Below are 19,215 nucleotides of genomic sequence, written 5' to 3'. Positions count from 1 at the left end.
AATAAGTAAACAAAAACAAAACTAAGTCTTGCAACTGGCGAAAACTTTCAATAAGCAAACAAAGCAACAACTTTCCTTTCGAGTTTTTTACATTTTAAACAAAAGACAAACAAAGAAAAAAAAAAAACAAACAAAAACAAAAACAAAAACAAAAAAACAAAACAAAAACAAAACAGAAAAGGGAGAATGAGTGAGTCGACTGATTTCGCTCAACTGTCTTAAACGAGAAGTCATAAACGTTTGCTTGTGCCAGCAAGTTGCAAATTAAGTTGTAAATGAACTGCACCGCAAAAACTTAACCACAGTTTATTAAGCATATTAAGCCTTTGCTGACATGTTAAGACATTTTAAGCCTTTGCTATTATCATGAGGCTTTTGCTCCACGAGCCAAAAAAGTACGCTAGAGTTGACAAACTGCATCGCGGTCGAAAAGTGTAATTACGCCAACACTTTTATCCGTTTTAAGCATTTCGTTTTCGCACGAACAACAATTAAAGCAGCTCGTTGAGCTTAACGACGTTCGTATTTTTTTTCGAAGCCAAAACTTCGGCTATAAGTAGAATGAAGAGGCACTTCGAAAAACAACAAAGCTGTTCGCAGTCGATAGCAACGAGCGACAACATCTCTGCGAGTCTGGCATCAAGGTAAACAGTTTTTTTACATTTTCATTTGTTAGTGCCACTTTTGCGTACATTATGTATTCAAAAATTTGTTGCTGACGCTAGATTTTTCGTTTTCAATGAACAACAGTTGCAACCTCTAGCCGTTTGCTAAAACAGCTTGCTAGGACAACCAAATCAATCATATGTTGTGAAAATTTCTTTTTGTTCAACTGACTAAGGAAGATCGAGCGAACGCTTTTTTTTTTATAACTTGTTTGTATCATATTGCTATTAAGAAAACAGCGTTGTGTATACTAAACGTGACATAATTGGCAATTATCCGTAACTAAAAATAAGATAGAAATTACAAACTTGATACCATATTTTAATTACTCTAACAAAACTAGACGTCATCGCGTGAGAAAATAAATGTTCATAACACATAACCTATTTTTTTGTTTTTTTTTTCTTCTCTTTTTTCCTTTTAATCTCTTTTCTTTCGTCCAAAAAGCGTTTTGATTTTTGCCTCGCCACAAGCGATGAAATCGATAAAAAAAACCTGCTCGGACATTCTCAATTCTCAACAACAAAAGCAATCAAAGTTCTAGCTCTCGAGCACGTGCGCCGACAGGTTGATGAAACCGTTCAAATATGCTCGATCGCTAGAATTTAAAGAAAGAAACAAGCCAGAAACAAACCAAAATAAAAAAAAGCCAAAAACAAAAATGGACATCTTTAGAACGCTTAAATTTTATAAAATATTTTCCTCTGCGTTTTTAACCAGCTAAACTGTCGTAAAGTTTTTTCGGTGCAGTTCATTTAAAAAACTTAGTTTTCAACTTTTAAACGTTTTAGACTTCTCGTTTAAGGCAGTCGAAAGAAATGAGTCGACTCACTCTCTCTCTCCCTATTCGGTTTTGTTTTTGTTTATTTGTTTTTGTTTTTTCTTCGTTTGCCTTCGTTTGCCTTTGTTTGCTTTTGGAAAAGTTGTCGCCATGCGAGACTTAGTTTTTTTTTTTTTTTGCTCAAATTGAGCACAAGTGAGTTTCTAGTCTTGAAAGTGTGCAAAGTGTGGGCCAATCTGGTGGCTGGAGTGATGACACGTGAATGCTGGAAATTCCAGACTTTGAGCGGATTCAGCGTACATAGAAAGAAAATGTAGCATTCACGTGGGTCTCTCCTAAGCGTGCCATTGGTCGGTCTGCTGTCCTTAAGTACCCCCCTCCCCCCCCTCAACGTCACGTTTGCTCAACTTTCTCGGTCTTTGGCGCCCAGAGAAAGCTTGAGGAAGGATAAAAAATGGCGAGGTTTCGGTACTGCGTTTTCTGTTTTTCTTATTTGTTTTTGTTTGTTTGCTTGTTTGTTTGTTTGTTTGTTAATTTTTTTAATTTTTTTTTTTTTTTGTTTGTTTCGTTCGTTTGTTTGTTTGTTTGTTTCGTTTGCTTCGTTTGTTTTGTGATGTTTTGTTTTCCCTTCTTGATGGCACAAAACAGAAGCAAACAAGACTTTCGGTTATATTCGGTTATATTCGGTTCAATAAAAGTTTGTTGGTTTCTGCACAACAACAACAACAACCACAACAACAAAAGTCCCTCTGTCCCTCAAAAGCAGTTTCTCCTCTGTCCTAAAGAAGAGCCTCTTTGTAATCGATCTTGTCTGAATGCAGCTCTCCTTTTGCCTACAGGTTTTTATTCCAACCCTTTTGTTGTTGTTAGTGCCATGTTGTTGTTATTGTTATACTCTGTAAAAGCAGTTGTTGCTGTTGTACTTGTTTGTTGTTTCTAAAGACACTGTTGTTGCTGCTGTTAGCGCTGTTAGTAATCACCCACTTGGCTTGTATTTTTGTTTCTTGTTTTTGTTTTTTGTTTTATTTATAAACACTCTCTGAGTAAGTGATGCTGTTGCTGTTGTTGTTGTTACAGTTGCAATGAGTGTTTGTTAATGTTCCCCCACTTGGCTTGTACTTTTGTTTTCTGTTTTGTTTTTTTTTTGTTTTTGTTTTTTTTTTCTCAACACTCTCTGAGTAAGTGATGCTGTTGCTGTAGTCGTTGTTATAGTTGCAATGAGTGTTTGTTAATGTTCACCAACTTGGCTTGTTTATAATCTATTTTATTTTATCAACACTCTCTGAGTCAGTGATGGTGTTGCTGTTGCTGTTGTCGTTATTATGCTTGCAATGGGAGTTGTTACTGTTCACCCACTTTGCTTGTTTTGTTTTTATTTCTTTATTTTATCAACACCCTTTGAGCCAGTGATGCTGTTGCTGTTGTTGTTGTTATAGTTGCAATGAGTGTTGTTAATGTTCACCCACTTTGCTTGTGTTTTTGTTTTTGTTTATCAACACCCTTTGTGTCAGTGATGCTGTTGCTGTTGTTCTTATTACAGTTGCAATGAGTGTTTGTTAATGTTCACCAACTTGGCTTGTTTATAATCTATTTTGTTTTATCAACACTCTCTGAGTCAGTGATGCTGATGCTGTTGTTGTTATTGTGCTTGCAATAAGTGTTGTTAATGTTCACCCACTTTGCTTGTTTTGTTTGTGCTTTTGTTTTTGTTTATCAACACCCTTTGAGTCACTGATGCTGTTGCTGTTGGTGTTATTATAGTTGCAATGAGTGTTAATGTTCACCCACTTTGCTTGCTTTATTTGTTTGTTGCTTTTTTTTTTATCAACACCCTGCGAGTTAGTGATGCTGTTGCTGCTTTTGTCATTTTACTTGTATTTATAGTTGTTACTGTTCAGCCACTTTGCTTGTTTTTTAATCTGTTTTATTTTATCACCACTCTCTGAGTCAGTGATGATGTTGCTGATGCTGTTGTTGTTATTTTACTTGCAATGATAGCTGTTACTGTTCAGCCACTTTGCTTGTTTTGTTTGTTTGTTTGTTTGTTTTTTTTATCAATATCCTCTGAGTAAGTGATGCTGTTGCTGTTGTTGTTGTTATAGTTGCAATGAGTGTTTGTTAATGTTCCCCCCCTTGGCTTGTACTTCTGTTTTCTGTTTTGTTTTGTTTTTGTTTTTTTTGTTGTTTTTTTTCTCAACACTCTCTGAGTAAGTGATGCTGTTGCTGTAGTCGTTGTTATAGTTGCAATGAGTGTTTGTTAATGTTCACAAACTTGGCATGTTTATAATCTATTTTATTTTATCAACACTCTCTGAGTCAGTGATGCTGATGCTGTTGTTGTTATTATGCTTGCAATAAGTGTTGTTAATGTTCACCCACTCTGCTTGTTTTGTTTGTGCCTTTGTTTTTGTTTATCAACACCCTTTGAGTCACTGATGCTGTTGCTGTTGGTGTTATTATAGTTGCAATGAGTGTTAATGTTCACCCACTTTGCTTGCTTTATTTGTTTGTTGCTTTTTTTTTTATCAACACCCTGCGAGTTAGTGATGCTGTTGCTGCTTTTGTCATTTTACTTGTATTTATAGTTGTTACTGTTTAGCCACTTTGCTTGTTTTTTAATCTGTTTTATTTTATCACCACTCTCTGAGTCAGTGATGATGTTGCTGATGCTGTTGTTGTTATTTTACTTGCAATGATAGCTGTTACTGTTCAGCCACTTTGCTTGTTTTTTTTTTGTTTTTGTTTTGTTTGTTTGTTTGTTTGTTTTTTTATATATCCTCTGAGTTAGTGATGCTGTTGTTGTTATTATGCTTTCAATGAGAGCTGTTACTGTTCACCCACTTTGTTTGTTTATAATCTGTTTTATTTTATCAACACTCTCTGAGTCAGTGATGCTGATGCTGATGCTGTTGTTGTTATTATGCTTGCAGTGAGAGTTGTTACTGTTCACCCACTTTGCTTGCTTATTGTCTATTTTATTTTGTCAACACTCTCTGAGTCAGTGATGCTGATGCTGATGCTGTTGTTGTTATTATGCTTGCAATGAGAGTTGTTACTGTTCACCCAATTTGCTTGTTTTGTTTTTTTATTTGTTTTTTTGTTTGTTTTTGTTTTGCTTGTTTTTTTTTATCAATACCCTCTGAGTCAGTGATGCTGTTGCTGTTGTTGTTGTTGTTGTTATAGTTGCAATGAGTGTTTGTTAATGTTCCCCCACTTGGCTTGTACTTTTGTTTTCTTTTTTGTTATGTCAACACTCTCTGAGTCAGTGATGCTGATGCTGTTGTTATTATGCTTGCAATGAGAGTTGTTACTGTTGTAGTTATGTCTGTCATTTGTCCTTGTTAGCAAGTTCTATTTGCCCTCTCTTGCCTTTTTTCAACACAGTTTCTTTCTTTGAGTCATATGGTTGCGAGATCCTCTCAAACTCCATCTCTTTATTTATTTGTTTCTTTTTTTTTTTTTTTTTTCTCATTCTCCTTCTCATAATAGCAATCACTGCTGCCACCATGCATGTAATGCTAGTTGCTCTCATTCTTTTTCATTTGCTAGTGGAAACTTTGTTCTTCTTCTTGTTGCTCTCTTTTCTTTCTTTTTTCTCTTTTGCAGAGGATTCGAAAAAACACAGCTCTTCCCTGCAGTTGTAAACATTCCAGGATTCCAGGATGCAGGCAGAAGAAAAACACTCTCACTAACTGTCTTCTTTTTTTTAGCATAAACCGTTGCAAACAAACACCTGAACATGTCTTCTTCACAAGAAAACAACACTGTTGTTGCCCCTTCTCCGAACTCTAAAGCGAAAAAAAAGAAAAGAAGGCAGTCACAAGAACAGAGAGACTTAAAGCTCAAAAACAAAGTCAGGGCCGCATTAGTTGCAGCGTGTGGCTCCGTAAACAGGGTTGTACCTTTCTATGGTACCAAGAAGAGGTACGCTGTTAGCTGTCCGATGCCTTTGTGCAAACATTCCTCCACAAGCATTAAAAGACACTTGACTAAAAAAGATCATTCTTGGACTTTGGATGAAGCTTCCATCTTTTACTCTGCAATGGTCAGGAAGTTTCAGCATGCTCGTCTCGAACGCAAGTCCGGCTGTCCAAAACCTTACCCCTGTTTGCAATGTTGGAAGTATTACGACCGACTGGACATACACTTGAAAGAGACTCATTTCTACGATTCCAAGACGATCAAACAAAAGATTGCAGAGGCAAAGCGATACGACAACGACAAGCTCTATGTCCCTCAATTTATTCGACCTGCCTTCTTTGGTATTAAGCCAGTAGCTGAACAAGCGTCTGCATCAGGCTCTGCATCCTCTGCTCCTGGGCCTTCCTCCTCTTTTTCTTCTCCGGTTCTTTCCTCTGATCCTCTTTTAAGCTTGCCCTCATCAGTTGCTGGTTCGTCCGAGGCTCCTTCTGCAAACCACTGCACCTCTGTAGAAAACAAAGAGCTGAACACCGAATCCGTCCTAGACTCTGATTTTAATTCCTTAAAGCACTTGGTTTCCAACTCCTCCGTCTTGACAGAAGATAAGAGACTCTTGTTTCAGCTGGACAAAGATGCTTTTCACTTTTATTACCAGTCAGCAGATGAGCTCTTCAGAGATTTTGAAAAGTGGCTTGTGGTAGCCAACAACAACACTTTGTCACAAGCAAAGATCTACAAAAATGCAGTTGTTGAAATATTGACATGTTGTGACAGCACGCTGACGCTGCACCCGAACGCTCTCACCAATTCCAACGTTTTGGAGGATAGATACTTTTCCATGCACTTTAAAAACATTCAGCTCAATTCCAAGCTGAGTGAACTTGACCAAACAAAAGCCATGTCTTGTCACACGTTGTACAACCGCCTTGTCTACCTTTGTCTCCTGTTTCGTTTCAGTGAAGCCAGGAATGTCTATTTCGGACTTTCTCATGAGGCCATCCGACGTTTGCGCTGCAAGGTGGAGGAGTTACAAAAAGTGCTGAGGCCCTTTCGTTCTTTGAGGAGGAGCCTTGTGAAAAGCAAAAAATGCATCAACATCATCAATGTCAGTTTGCTGAACGAATATGGCAAGTCTGCATACGTAAGACAGTTAGTGGAATCGATTAGAAAGCCGTCTCTTACACCGACTAGAGACAATGCTGTGTCTCTACGAAACCATCTTCTGCTCTCTGTCACTGTAATTAACAGTTTAAGAAAATCTAACATTGCTCTTTTAAACATTAGAGACTACATGGCTGCTGAGAAGAGTGAGTGTGGATATTGCATTGTGCAAGAGCGCTACAAAACAGCATACAAGTACGGAGCCAAAAACATTCTAGTGCCGAACGACTTGAAAGTGTTGATCGATATTTATTTGCTGAGATACAGAGACCTTCTTGTCAACGACTCTCACTACATGGCTGCAGACACCAAGACTGTTTTGGAGTTGAGCGACTGCTACAGGCCCCTTTTTCCATCGATGAGACCCAACAAAGACGAATGTGTGACACTCGGTGCAACTAGAGTGCCTGTTTACCAGATGGGTTCCTCTGCTATCTCCTCTTGCCTGACGTCCTGCTTCAGAAAAAGCCAAGTAAACATTCCCATGAAGCGTCTTACTCCCACTTGCATTCGCGGTTCGATAGCCACTTACTTTGCCAACAACAGCAAAGAAGATCGCGAGCGGTTTGCTACACTCTACATGAAGCACAGCAGGAACACAATGGATAGCTTTTATGTGTCCCAGTGGAACGCTGCAGAGGAGTTGCGCTTTGCCCTGGGCATCGGACAGTCCTTCGGAGTCATAGAGTCTTTGACTGTTGAAAAGTCTGAGAGACCACCAAAGAAGGAGAAGGATGTGATGGACTGGCTCCAAACTAATGCAGAGGAGTACGGTTTTCATGAGGTTGAGGACATCTTTGAGGAAGATTTAGACTCCGGTTCTGACTCTGAAGAATGTGCTGCTACTTTCAGCTGTACCACAGTGGTTCCGTTTTCTCCAGCTGTAGAAAACAATGTTCCTTTAGAGGATAGCAACGACCATGCCGTAGATTTCTTGTGTGAACCTACCTCAACTCCTGTTTCGTCTGTTCCATCTGAACAAACAATCGCTGGTCCAGTTCTTGAACTATCCCCTGCTCTTGCACAACTAGTTCCTAACGAACAAGCTGTTTGTATGGATGTAGATCAGACTCTAGCTGTTCCTGTTGGCACAGCTTGTTCTCCTCTTGCATTAACATTATTTCCTGATGAACCGGATTTTATTGAACACCATGCAAAACTTTCTCCAGTTTACTTTAATGAGCAAGTGGTTGCCAAACCTGTTTCTGCTTCTCCTTCTCAGCAAGTCGCTTTCTGTCCTTCAAAAGAGGTCTTTTCTGTTCCTCTGACTCCTAGCCTTGTTGCTTTTCAGCAAACATTGGCCAAACCCAGTTTGTTTCTTTCATCTGATCCAGTTTCAGCTGTTCCTGTCCAACAGGCTGGTACTGTTCTTGCAAAGCAGCTCTCACCTTATGCTGTTCAATCTGTTGGTAGCCTATTTAGCCAAAGTCTTGCCTCTACATCCAGAGGTAAATTCTTTTTGATTTTTGATTTTTGATTTTTATGCAAATCTCAACACGCTTTCAAAAAATGAAAATGCCCAAATCAACTCCTTGCTCTATTGTTATTGTTAGAGCTGTAAAAAAAACAAAACAAAACAAAAAAACAACACAGAAGTGTGTATGTATTTGTTGCAGGCTAATTCTGTGATTGCTTAAATGTTTATACAAGTGAATGATACTAAAACTGATTATGTTTTAGAAGTAAAAGATCCAAGAAGAAAAAAAATCAAGTTGGAAATGCCATCTTTCACTCAAGAACTCATCGGTAATGTAAAACCTAATTTATACAAAGATATATAAACACAAACCTCTTCTTGCACAATTTCAGATGGTTAACTGTTAACAAAAACTAGCCATCATTGCTAAGTGCACTTTTAGAAAGTTGTGTCTACCCGATTTCTAATGATGAAGTTAGAAACATCACCGTTAGAAATCATGCACAGCTTGTTATCATCTCTAACACTTAGAAACTGTTGATGGTTTTTATGAATTAGAAAAATGAACATGGTTTTATTTTATTTCAGGATCAACTCAGCCAAGAACAAAGGAAAACAAAGCAGAAGTTAGCCAATGCCATTTAGGTAATCTTTCAAAAACCAGTTATTGCTATCAGTGCAAACAATAAGGTCAACAAAAAAAAATAAATAAAAAAACAGAATAAATCTTGTCTTACTTCAGAACCAAATGAATATTTGATTTAATCACTTTGTGTTATGACTTGAGTTTGTAAAATTTTAGATGAAATAGTTGAAGAGCTGAATGCTTGCCCTGGCCACAACGAATGGTTCAACACCAGAAGTTTTCCACGATGTGCAGCTTTGGTGTTGGCATACATCTTGCAAGACGTGTTTACAGATGTAAGCTCAAGTTGCTCGTACAAAGATTACCTTGGCATCTTGGCAAATCATAGCAGTGACAAGCTCATTCATGTCTTGCAAAAGTACTCCTACCAAAGCCATATTAAAGACAAAATTAAAAACATGAAGCTAAAAATTCAAAAAGAGGGTAGTTTAGAAAAGTTTGTTCAATATGGCAATATCGTGAAACCATTTATGTAGTTTAGATAAGTTTGTTCAGTTTGGCAATAAAGATGGGCCTTTTGTGTAGTTTGTTTTATCTATGCTTTTGCAAATATTTTTATCTGTTTCGCTAAAGACATAATAAACAAGAAGTTCTGTTAAACTGTTCTCACATTTCTTATTTAAAGATAGTTCAAACTTTTTTTTATCTTTAAAAAAAAAAAAAAGAAGTCGTTTTGTTATTCTGTGAAAACTTTTAATAGAGTTGCATTTAGAATTACTTCTGATGTTTTTAAGAGTTTGTTAAAAAGCAAAATAATATTTCCTGTGATGTTAAACTGCATAAGTGAAATTTAAAAAAGGAAAACTGCTCCAACCATTTTTCGGAAAAAGAAATCAAAAAGTTCCTTATTTTAAAAGATCTAGACATCCATTTCTTCTTCAGCAAAATAGCGAGGCTTTTTTATGAACTCTTACTCTCTATTTTTTCATATCTTTACACAAAGGATTTTATTTAGTTCAATGTAAACATACATAGAAGTATATTATGTTTTTTTTTTTTTTTTTGTTTTTATGCAGTCTAACTTTTGTTTCACTTCTATTTTATTTTACGTTTATCTTGTATTTTATCATGCCTTATTGGTTTTTGCGTTTTGTGATGTCAAGCTGCGTAAGCTAAACTTAAAAGGGGAAAACTACGCTAACTTTTCTTTGAAAAAATATTCAAGAAGTACCTTAAACGAAAGAGAAAGCACACGAATCTTGCCATCCAATTCTTCTTCTGCAAAGTAGCGAGGCTTTTTATGTACTTTTGCTCTCTAATTTATCTCTATTTACGCAAAGGGTTTTATTTCAATGTAAACACGTATAAAAGAATACTTTGTTAAAAATAATGTTAAAGGAGTTGCGTAAAAAAAAACGTCTGAATAAAGTTTCTTTACAAAAAAAACAACTAAGAAACAAGCGCGCCTAAGAAAAACCAGATCGCGATTCACTAAGTCAAAAAACGAAAGAAACAAAGTTTAAAAGGTCTTTCTAGACAACAAATTCTATTTTTGGCAATGCAGTTTTTGTATTTATGCAACCTAACTTTTGTTTGACTTCTATTTTATTTTACGTTTACCTTGTATTTTATCTTGCCTTTTTGTGTTTTGTGATGTCAAGCTACATAATCTAAACTTAAAAGAAGGAAACTAGGCTAACTTTTCTAGTAGAATATTATGTTGTTGGTTTTGTATGCAGCCTAACTTTAGTTTCATCTATATTTTATTTTGCGTTTATCTTATATTTTATCTTGTCTTTTTGAGTTTTGTATTTTGTGATGTCAAGCTACATAATTTAAACTTAAAAGAAGAAAACTAGGCTAACTTTTCTTTGAAAAATTGTTCAAAAACTACCTTACACCGATAGAGATAGCTCACGAATTTAAAAAGTTGCATCTATTCATCTTCTTCTTCAGCAAAGTAAAGCTTTTTATGCACTTTTACTCTCTAACTTACCTATATTTGCGTAAAGGATTTTATTTAATTCAATTTAAACATAACTAGTAGAATATTATGTTGTTGGTTTTGTATGCAGCCTAACTTTAGTTTCATCTATATTTTATTTTGCGTTTATCTTATATTTTATCTTGTCTTTTTGAGTTTTATATTTTGTGATGTCAAGCTACATAAGCTAAACTTTAAAGAGGAAATTTACGCTAACCTGTCTTTGAAAAACTATTCAAAAACTACCTTTAACAAAGTAGCGAGGCTTTTTATGCGCTTTTACTCTCTAACATACCTATTTTTGCGCAAAGGATTTTATTTAATTCAATTTAAACATGCCTAGTAGATTATTATGTTGTTGGTTTTTTATGCAGCCTAACTTTAGCTACATCTATTTTTCATTTTACGTTTGTCTTATATTTTATTTTATCTTTTTGTGTTCTGTGATGTCAAGCTACATAAGCTAATGTTAAAAGAGGAAAGCTGCGCTAACCTTTCTTTGAAAAACTATTCGAAATCTATTTTTGAGATAATCTAGATTTAAAAGAGGAACACTACGCTAATTTTGCTTTGAAAAAACTCTCGAAAACTAACTTATTCGATAGAGATAGCACACAAATTTAAAAAATTGTATCTACTCATCCACTTCTTCTACAGCAAAGTACTGAGGCTTTTTATGCACTTTTATTCTCTAACATACCTATATTTGCGCAAAGGATTTTATTTAACTCAATGTAAACATACATAGAAGAGTATTGTTACCCGTTTGTTTTATGCAGCCTAACTTTAGTTTCATCTATACATTATATTGCGTTTACCTTATATTTTATCTTGCCTTTGTTAGTTTTGTGTTTTGTTATGTCAAGCTTCATAATCTAATCTTAAAAGGGGAAAACTGCGCTAACTTTTCTTTGAAAAAGTACTCAAAAAGGACCTAAATCGATATAGATAGCTCACAATTTTAAAAAGTTGCATATAGTCATCTTCTTCTTCAGCAAAGTATCGAGGCTTTTTATGGATTTTTACTCTAACTTTCCTATATTTGCGCAAAGGACATTATTTAATTCAACTTAAACATGCCTAGTAGATTATTATGTTGTTGGTTTTTTATGCAGTCTAAACTTTGTTACATCTATATTTTACGATTAACTTATATTTTATCTTGCCTTTTTGAGCTTTGTGTTCTGTGATGTCAAGCTACATAGTCTAAACATAAAAGAGGAAAACTACGCTAAACTTGCTTTGAAAAACTATTCAAAAACTACCTTTAACAAAGTAGCGAGGCTTTTCATGCACTTTTACTCTCTAACATACCTACATTTGCGCAAAGGATTTTATTTAATTCAATTTAAACATGCCTAGTAGATTATTATGTTGTTGGTTTTTTATGCAGCCTAACTTTAGTTTCATCTATATTATGTTTTAGGTTTATCATATATTTTATCTTTTCTTTTTGAGTTTTGAGTTTTGTGATGCCAAGCAACTTAAGCTAAACTTAAAAGTGGAATGCTACGCTAACCTTTCTTTGAAAATCTATTCATAAACTACCCTAGACAAAAGCTAGATTTAAAAGAGGAAAACTACACTATTTTTACTTTGAAAAAACTTTCGAAAACTACCTTAATCGATAGAGATAGCACACGATTTTAAAAAATTGCATATAGTCATCCACTACTTCTGCAGCAAAGTAGCGAGGCTCTTTATGCACTTTTTCTCACTAGTTTGCTTATATTTACGCAAAGGAATTCATTTAATTCAATCCAAACATATATAGAAGATTATTATGTTACGATTTTTTTTTTCTTTTATGCAGCCTAACATTTATTTCACCTACATTTTATTTTACGATTAACTTTTATATTACCTTTCCTTTTAGTGTTTTGTGTTTTGTGATGTCAAGCTACATAAGCCAAACTTTAAAGAGGAAAACTACGCTAAGCTTTCTTTGAAAAACTATTCAAAAACTACCTTAAACAAAGTAGCGAGGCTTTTTATGCACTTTTACTCTCTAACATACCTACATTTGTGCATAGGGTTTTATTAGATTCTAGTAGGTTATTACGTTGTTGTTTTTTTATGCAGTCTAACTTTAGCTTCATCTATATTTTATTTTACGTTTATCTTATATTTTATTTTGTCTTTTTGAATTTTGTGTTTTGTGATGTCAAGCTACATAAGCTAAACTTAAAAGAGGAAAGCTACGCTAACCTTTCTTTGAAAAGCTGTTCAAAAACTACCTTAGACATAATCTAGATTTAAAAGAGAAAGACTACGCTATTTTTGCTTTGAAAAATCTTTCGAAAACTACCTTAATCGATAGAGATAGCACAGGATTTTAAAAAGTTGTATCTAGTCATCCACTTCTTTCACAGCAAAGTAGCGAGGCTTTCTATGCGCTTTTACTCTCTAACATACCTATTTTTGCGCAAAGGATTTTATTTAATTCAATTTAAACATGCCTAGTAGATTATTATGTTGTTGGTTTTTTATGCTGCCTAACTTTAGCTACATCTATTTTTCATTTTACGTTTGTCTTATATTTTATTTTATCTTTTTGTGTTCTGTGATGTCAAGCTACATAAGCTAATGTTAAAAGAGGAAAGCTGCGCTAACCTTTCTTTGAAAAACTATTCGAAATCTATTTTTGAGATAATCTAGATTTAAAAGAGGAACACTACGCTAATTTTGCTTTGAAAAAACTCTCGAAAACTACCTTATTCAATAGAGATAGCACACAAATTTAAAAAATTGTATCTACTCATCCACTTCTTCTTTTTATGGATTTTTACTCTCTTATTTACCCAAATTTGCGCAAAGGACTTTACTTAATTCAACTTAAACATGTCTAGTAGATTATTAAGTTGTTTGTTTTTTATGCAGCCTAACTTTAGTTTCATTTATATTTTATTTTACGTTTATCTGATACTTTATCTTGTCTTTTTGTGTGTTGTTTTGTCAAGCTACATAAGCTAAACTTAAAAGTGGAAAAGTACGCTAACCTTTCTTTGAAAATCTATTCAAAAACTGCCTTAGACATAAGCTAGATTTAAAAGAGGAAGACTACGCTATTTATGCTTTTAAAAAACTTTCGAAAAATACCTTAATCCATTGAGGTAGTGCACGAATTTACAGTCATCCACTTCTTCTATAGCAAAGTAGCGAGGCTTTTTATGCACTTTTGCGTTCTAATTTATCTCTGTTTACGCATATGGTTTTTGTTTATTTCTATGTAATGATATACAAAAGAGTATTTTGTTAAAGATTATGCTGCAGGAGCTGCGTAAAAAAACTCTGGCGACCTTTCCTTAAGAAAAAAGCAACTGAAAGACATGTGCGCCTTAGAAAATTCAAATCGCGATTCACCAAATTAAAAGACGAAAAGAACGAACTTTAAAAGCTCTCACTAGACATTTGTGTTTATGATAGGCAATGCAGTTTTTGATTTTATGCAGCCTAACATTTGTTTCATCTATATCTTATTTTACGTTTATCTTATACTTTATCTTGCCTTTTTGAGTTTAGTATTTTGTGATGTCATGCTAAATAAACTATACTTTGCTAATTTTTATTTGAAAAAATATTCAAAAACTACCTGAATTATAAGCTAGATCTAAAGGAGGAAAACTACGCTAACTTTTCTTTAAAAAAAATATTTAAAAACTACCTTAAACATAAGCTATATCCAAAAGAGGAAAACTATGCTAACTTTTCTTTAAAAAAATATTTAAAAACTACCTTAAACATAAGCTAGATCTAAAAGAGGAAAACTACGCTAACTTTTCTTTGAAAAAATACTCAAAAACTACCTTAAACATAAGCTAGATCTAAAAGAGGAAAACTACGCTAACTTTTCTTTGAAAAAATACTCAAAAACTACCTTAAACATAAGCTAGATCTAAAAGAGGAAAACTACGCTAACAATTCTTTGAAAAAATATTCGAAAACTACCTTTAAACATGATTTAGATTTAATAGATGAAAACTACGCTAACATTTCTTTGAAAAAACATTCAAAAACTACCTTTAAACATGATTTAAATTTAATAGATGAAAACTACGCTAACATTTCTTTGAAAAAACATTCAAAAACTACCTTTAAACATGATTTAAATTTAAAAAAGGAAAACTACGCTAACATTTCTTTGAAAAAATATTCAAAAAGTACCTTAATCGAAAGAGATAGCACACGAAATTAAAAAGTTGCATTTAGTCATCCGTTTCTTCTTCATCAAAGTAGCGAGGCGTTTATGCACTTTTTATTCTCTAAGTTATCTCTACTTACGCAAATGGCTTTTGTTTATTTCAATGTAAAACTTTTCAAAAGAGTATTTTGTTAAAGATTATGCTGCAGGGGCTGTGTAAGAAAACTCTGGTGACCTTTCTTTAAGAAAAAGCAACTAAAGTAGATGTGCGCCTAAGAAAATCCAAATTGCGATTCACTAAATTAAAAGACATATACAACAAACTTTAAAAGTGAAACTATTTTTACAAGCGTATTTGGTAAAGATGAAATGTTCTTATGACATTTTAACGTTACGAAAGGGATTTTCTTCTGTTCAAATATTTATTACAATTTAAAGTGTTAAATAATGTTACAGAAACGACCTAAAACGCCTGTTGTATTAATTTAAACGAACAAAATAGATAAAAAAAAAGAAAAACTATCATTAAAAAAAAAAAAAGTAAAAAAAGAAAAGAAATAGAAGTTGAGGAAAAATAAAAATAAGAACTTCTAACAAAGAGCTCTTCTTTTTATTTTTCAGATTTTAGATGCTTAATTCCTTGAATGAAAAGTTGAACTGATGACTCACTACTAAGGTTGTTCCTAGCCTTCCGTTCTCAAACTAGGCCATTCTGAGAGGCTGTTTGATTAAGTACCGTTGATAGTAGTATCGCACGTAAGAGACTTCTAAAACTCTGATTATTAATTCCTGGAATGAAGAGATGACTTCATACTCACTAACGAGGTTGTTCTTAGCCATCCGTTCTTAAACTAAGCAAAACAGTGAAGTTGTTTGATTAAGTATCACAGTTTGCTGATTTGCACATGCACCATTGCCGAACTGTGATGCTTGGTTCCTTGATTGGATTGAAGAAGCTCATCACCATGCATTTTACAAGCTGTCCGTTGTTATGTTTTGCAATTCAGTGGTTCTGTTTTTGCAATTCATTTTCTGTTTGTTTAAGTATCATCGATGGTGGTGTCGTGCATGCAAACTTTCCGAAACTCTGATGCTTGTTTTTCTTGAATGGAGAGATGAGCTTATACTTTAGGTGACTTTTAAAACTGCAGTAATTAGTGCCTCGAATGGAAAAACGAACTCATTCATTACAGACCAAGGTTGTTCCTGGCCATCCGTTAACATATTAGGCAACAGTACAGCGAAGCTGTTTGTTTTACAAGCTTTTGTCGTTTCGAGAAATCACTACATTAAGCATTCGATGGTGATACACGACTGATGGCCAGGTTCTGATTTTTCGAATGAAAAGAAGAGTCGCATCCGACCACCGGTCGCTTTCGACGCAAAACAGCTGTACACACTCGTCCAACGATCCAGTGACTAACTGTTGCAACGAGGAAAGTTAGCTTTATTTGTCGTGCAGATTGTCCGCTTTGACGTAAATGCTAGAAATTTGCTGAACGCTCGGTTTCGCCGCCCAAGAGTCATTCTGTTTCTGCGTTGCCAGCGTCTGTCGGCTAAATACAACTGTAGACTCCGCGCAAGCTTTTTCACCGCAAAAGTTGTACAGAGCCACACCGAAGGCTAAAATCGACTTTAAGGTCGAAGGTTAAAAATCGACCCTAGAGGTTTGAAAACGACGTCACGAAATTTTCAAGACATCATCGAAGAAAAATTACGGCGGCCAGATGCAACTCTTAGTACTAACTTTACTAATCTTAGTACGTTAAGCATTCCAGTCGAGAGATCAGACGTTTTTTCGTCACCTAAGAGACCGGCCGATGCGTTTGCGACGCTGCGGAAAGAAAGAAGATGGCAAACCACAGGGTTGTTACCGTAACAAACCTCCGTGAGTACCTCCATCTCGAGTGGCTTTTGAAGAAACGTTCGTTTTAAACTCAAAGGGATGGTTGTTAAAGCTCACAAAACGCCTGGTTAACGATTTTCTAACGGCAGACACCGTGTTTACAATGGATACAGACCGATTAACTGAGCCCAAAGCGCAAGATCTATCAGAAAACTCCTCTAGGTCGATGCAACGAGACGACTAGACACGTGCGTCTAAAGGCATTTTACAATTGAAGGACGCCCCTCGTGGGCCCTTTAACCTTAACACTAAACTCCTGCTTGATATCCTCGTCCCCAGTTTCCAAACCGTAACCCCAACCCCCTCTAATCCTAACCCCCTTACCCTCTAACTCTCCCCCCTCAAAAAAACAAAAAACATAAAAAAGCAAACAAAACGAAAAAAAAACTTGCTTCCCTCCTCACTTTTAGCTCTAGGATGCAACACCTTTTTGCCGCCCTCCGCTAGAAGGGAGTAGGGAGTAACGAAAGCTTGACATCAAAGTAGCGTTTCGTATGAGATTTGTTTGCCAAAATTTGAGCGTTTTTAAAAAAGCCAAGACTTCGTCAGAGGGGTTTCTTCTTTTCTCCTAAAGCTATCGATCGATTAAAAAGCTCAAAGCAAAGAAATTCAAAACAAAATACAAAAACGGGAAGTTTTAGTTTCTGCACCACAAGCCAAGCACTAGTTCAAACTGGAGATAATAAAAGGAAATCGAATGATCTCACTTCTCAAACCACTGAGCTGCCATTGGTCGGCAGTCTCTTGTTTGGAGACCATTGAGCTGCCATTGGTTGGCTGTTTAATCGTTGCGATTGGTCGGCAGTTTTATCGTTGGAGACCATTGAGAGATATAAAAGGAATTTTTTTTTGAGCACAACATTAAACGTTAAATCGTTAGATGTTGTTATAAAGGCACCATTAGAATGCGATGTCCTCAAATATTTTCCTCGATATTTTAATAAGTAAACAAAAACAAAACTAAGTCTTGCAACTGGCGAAAACTTTCAATAAGCAAACAAAGCAACAACTTTCCTTTCGAGTTTTTTACATTTTAAACAAAAGACAAACAAAGAAAAAAAAAAACAAACAAAAACAAAAACAAAACAAAAAAACAAAACAAAAACAAAACAGAAAAGGGAGAATGAGTGAGTCGACTGATTTCGCTCAACTGTCTTAAACGAGAAGTCATAAACGTTTGCTTGTGCCAGCAAGTTGCAAATTAAGTTGTAAATGAACTGCACCGCAAAACTTAACCACAGTTTATTAAGCATATTAAGCCTTTGCTGACATGTTAAGACATTTTAAGCCTTTGCTATTATCATGAGGCTTTTGCTCCACGAGCCAAAAAAGTACGCTAGAGTTGACAAACTGCATCGCGGTCGAAAAGTGTAATTACGCCAACACTTTTATCCGTTTTAAGCATTTCGTTTTCGCACGAACAACAATTAAAGCAGCTCGTTGAGCTTAACGACGTTCGTATTTTTTTTCGAAGCCAAAACTTCGGCTATAAGTAGAATGAAGAGGCACTTCGAAAAACAACAAAGCTGTTCGCAGTCGATAGCAACGAGCGACAACATCTCTGCGAGTCTGGCATCAAGGTAAACAGTTTTTTTTACATTTTCATTTGTTAGTGCCACTTTTGCGTACATTATGTATTCAAAAATTTGTTGCTGACGCTAGATTTTTCGTTTTCAATGAACAACAGTTGCAACCTCTAGCCGTTTGCTAAAACAGCTTGCTAGGACAACCAAATCAATCATATGTTGTGAAAATTTCTTTTTGTTCAACTGACTAAGGAAGATCGAGCGAACGCTTTTTTTTTTATAACTTGTTTGTATCATATTGCTATTAAGAAAACAGCGTTGTGTATACTAAACGTGACATAATTGGCAATTATCCGTAACTAAAAATAAGATAGAAATTACAAACTTGATACCATATTTTAATTACTCTAACAAAACTAGACGTCATCGCGTGAGAAAATAAATGTTCATAACACATAACCTATTTTTTTGTTTTTTTTTTCTTCTCTTTTTTCCTTTTAATCTCTTTTCTTTCGTCCAAAAAGCGTTTTGATTTTTGCCTCGCCACAAGCGATGAAATCGATAAAAAAACCTGCTCGGACATTCTCAATTCTCAACAACAAAAGCAATCAAAGTTCTAGCTCTCGAGCACGTGCGCCGACAGGTTGATGAAACCGTTCAAATATGCTCGATCGCTAGAATTTAAAGAAAGAAACAAGCCAGAAACAAACCAAAATAAAAAAAAGCCAAAAACAAAAATGGACATCTTTAGAACGCTTAAATTTTATAAAATATTTTCCTCTGCGTTTTTAACCAGCTAAACTGTCGTAAAGTTTTTTCGGTGCAGTTCATTTAAAAAACTTAGTTTTCAACTTTTAAACGTTTTAGACTTCTCGTTTAAGGCAGTCGAAAGAAATGAGTCGACTCACTCTCTCTCTCCCTATTCGGTTTTTTTTTTGTTTATTTGTTTTTGTTTTTTCTTCGTTTGCCTTCGTTTGCCTTTGTTTGCTTTTGGAAAAGTTGTCGCCATGCGAGACTTAGTTTTTTTTTTTTTTGCTCAAATTGAGCACAAGTGAGTTTCTAGTCTTGAAAGTGTGCAAAGTGTGGGCCAATCTGGTGGCTGGAGTGATGACACGTGAATGCTGGA

At 35.0% G+C, this 19,215-nt stretch overlaps 1 protein-coding gene across 1 annotated transcript; it reads left to right on the top strand.

Moving 5' to 3' along the window:
* The first annotated feature begins 1,842 nt into the window (after positions 1-1,842).
* Positions 1,843-9,116, top strand: LOC149892703 (uncharacterized). The gene is made up of 5 exons (XM_090080114.1): positions 1,843-1,915; positions 5,158-7,977; positions 8,210-8,275; positions 8,535-8,591; positions 8,749-9,116. The coding sequence occupies exons 2-5, from the start codon at positions 5,187-5,189 to the stop codon at positions 9,066-9,068; spliced, it is 3,234 nt and encodes a 1,077-aa protein (XP_089936240.1). The 5' UTR covers positions 1,843-1,915; positions 5,158-5,186; the 3' UTR covers positions 9,069-9,116.
* Positions 9,117-19,215: the final 10,099 nt, after the last annotated feature.

The sequence above is a fragment of the Hydra viridissima genome, unplaced genomic scaffold (assembly GCF_058129835.1).
Source record: "Hydra viridissima isolate aposymbiotic clone 2 unplaced genomic scaffold, HvirCarnegie_v1 scaffold_2, whole genome shotgun sequence".
Classification (NCBI taxonomy): domain Eukaryota; kingdom Metazoa; phylum Cnidaria; class Hydrozoa; order Anthoathecata; family Hydridae; genus Hydra; species Hydra viridissima.
This window is presented reverse-complemented; position numbering and strand designations above follow the sequence as displayed.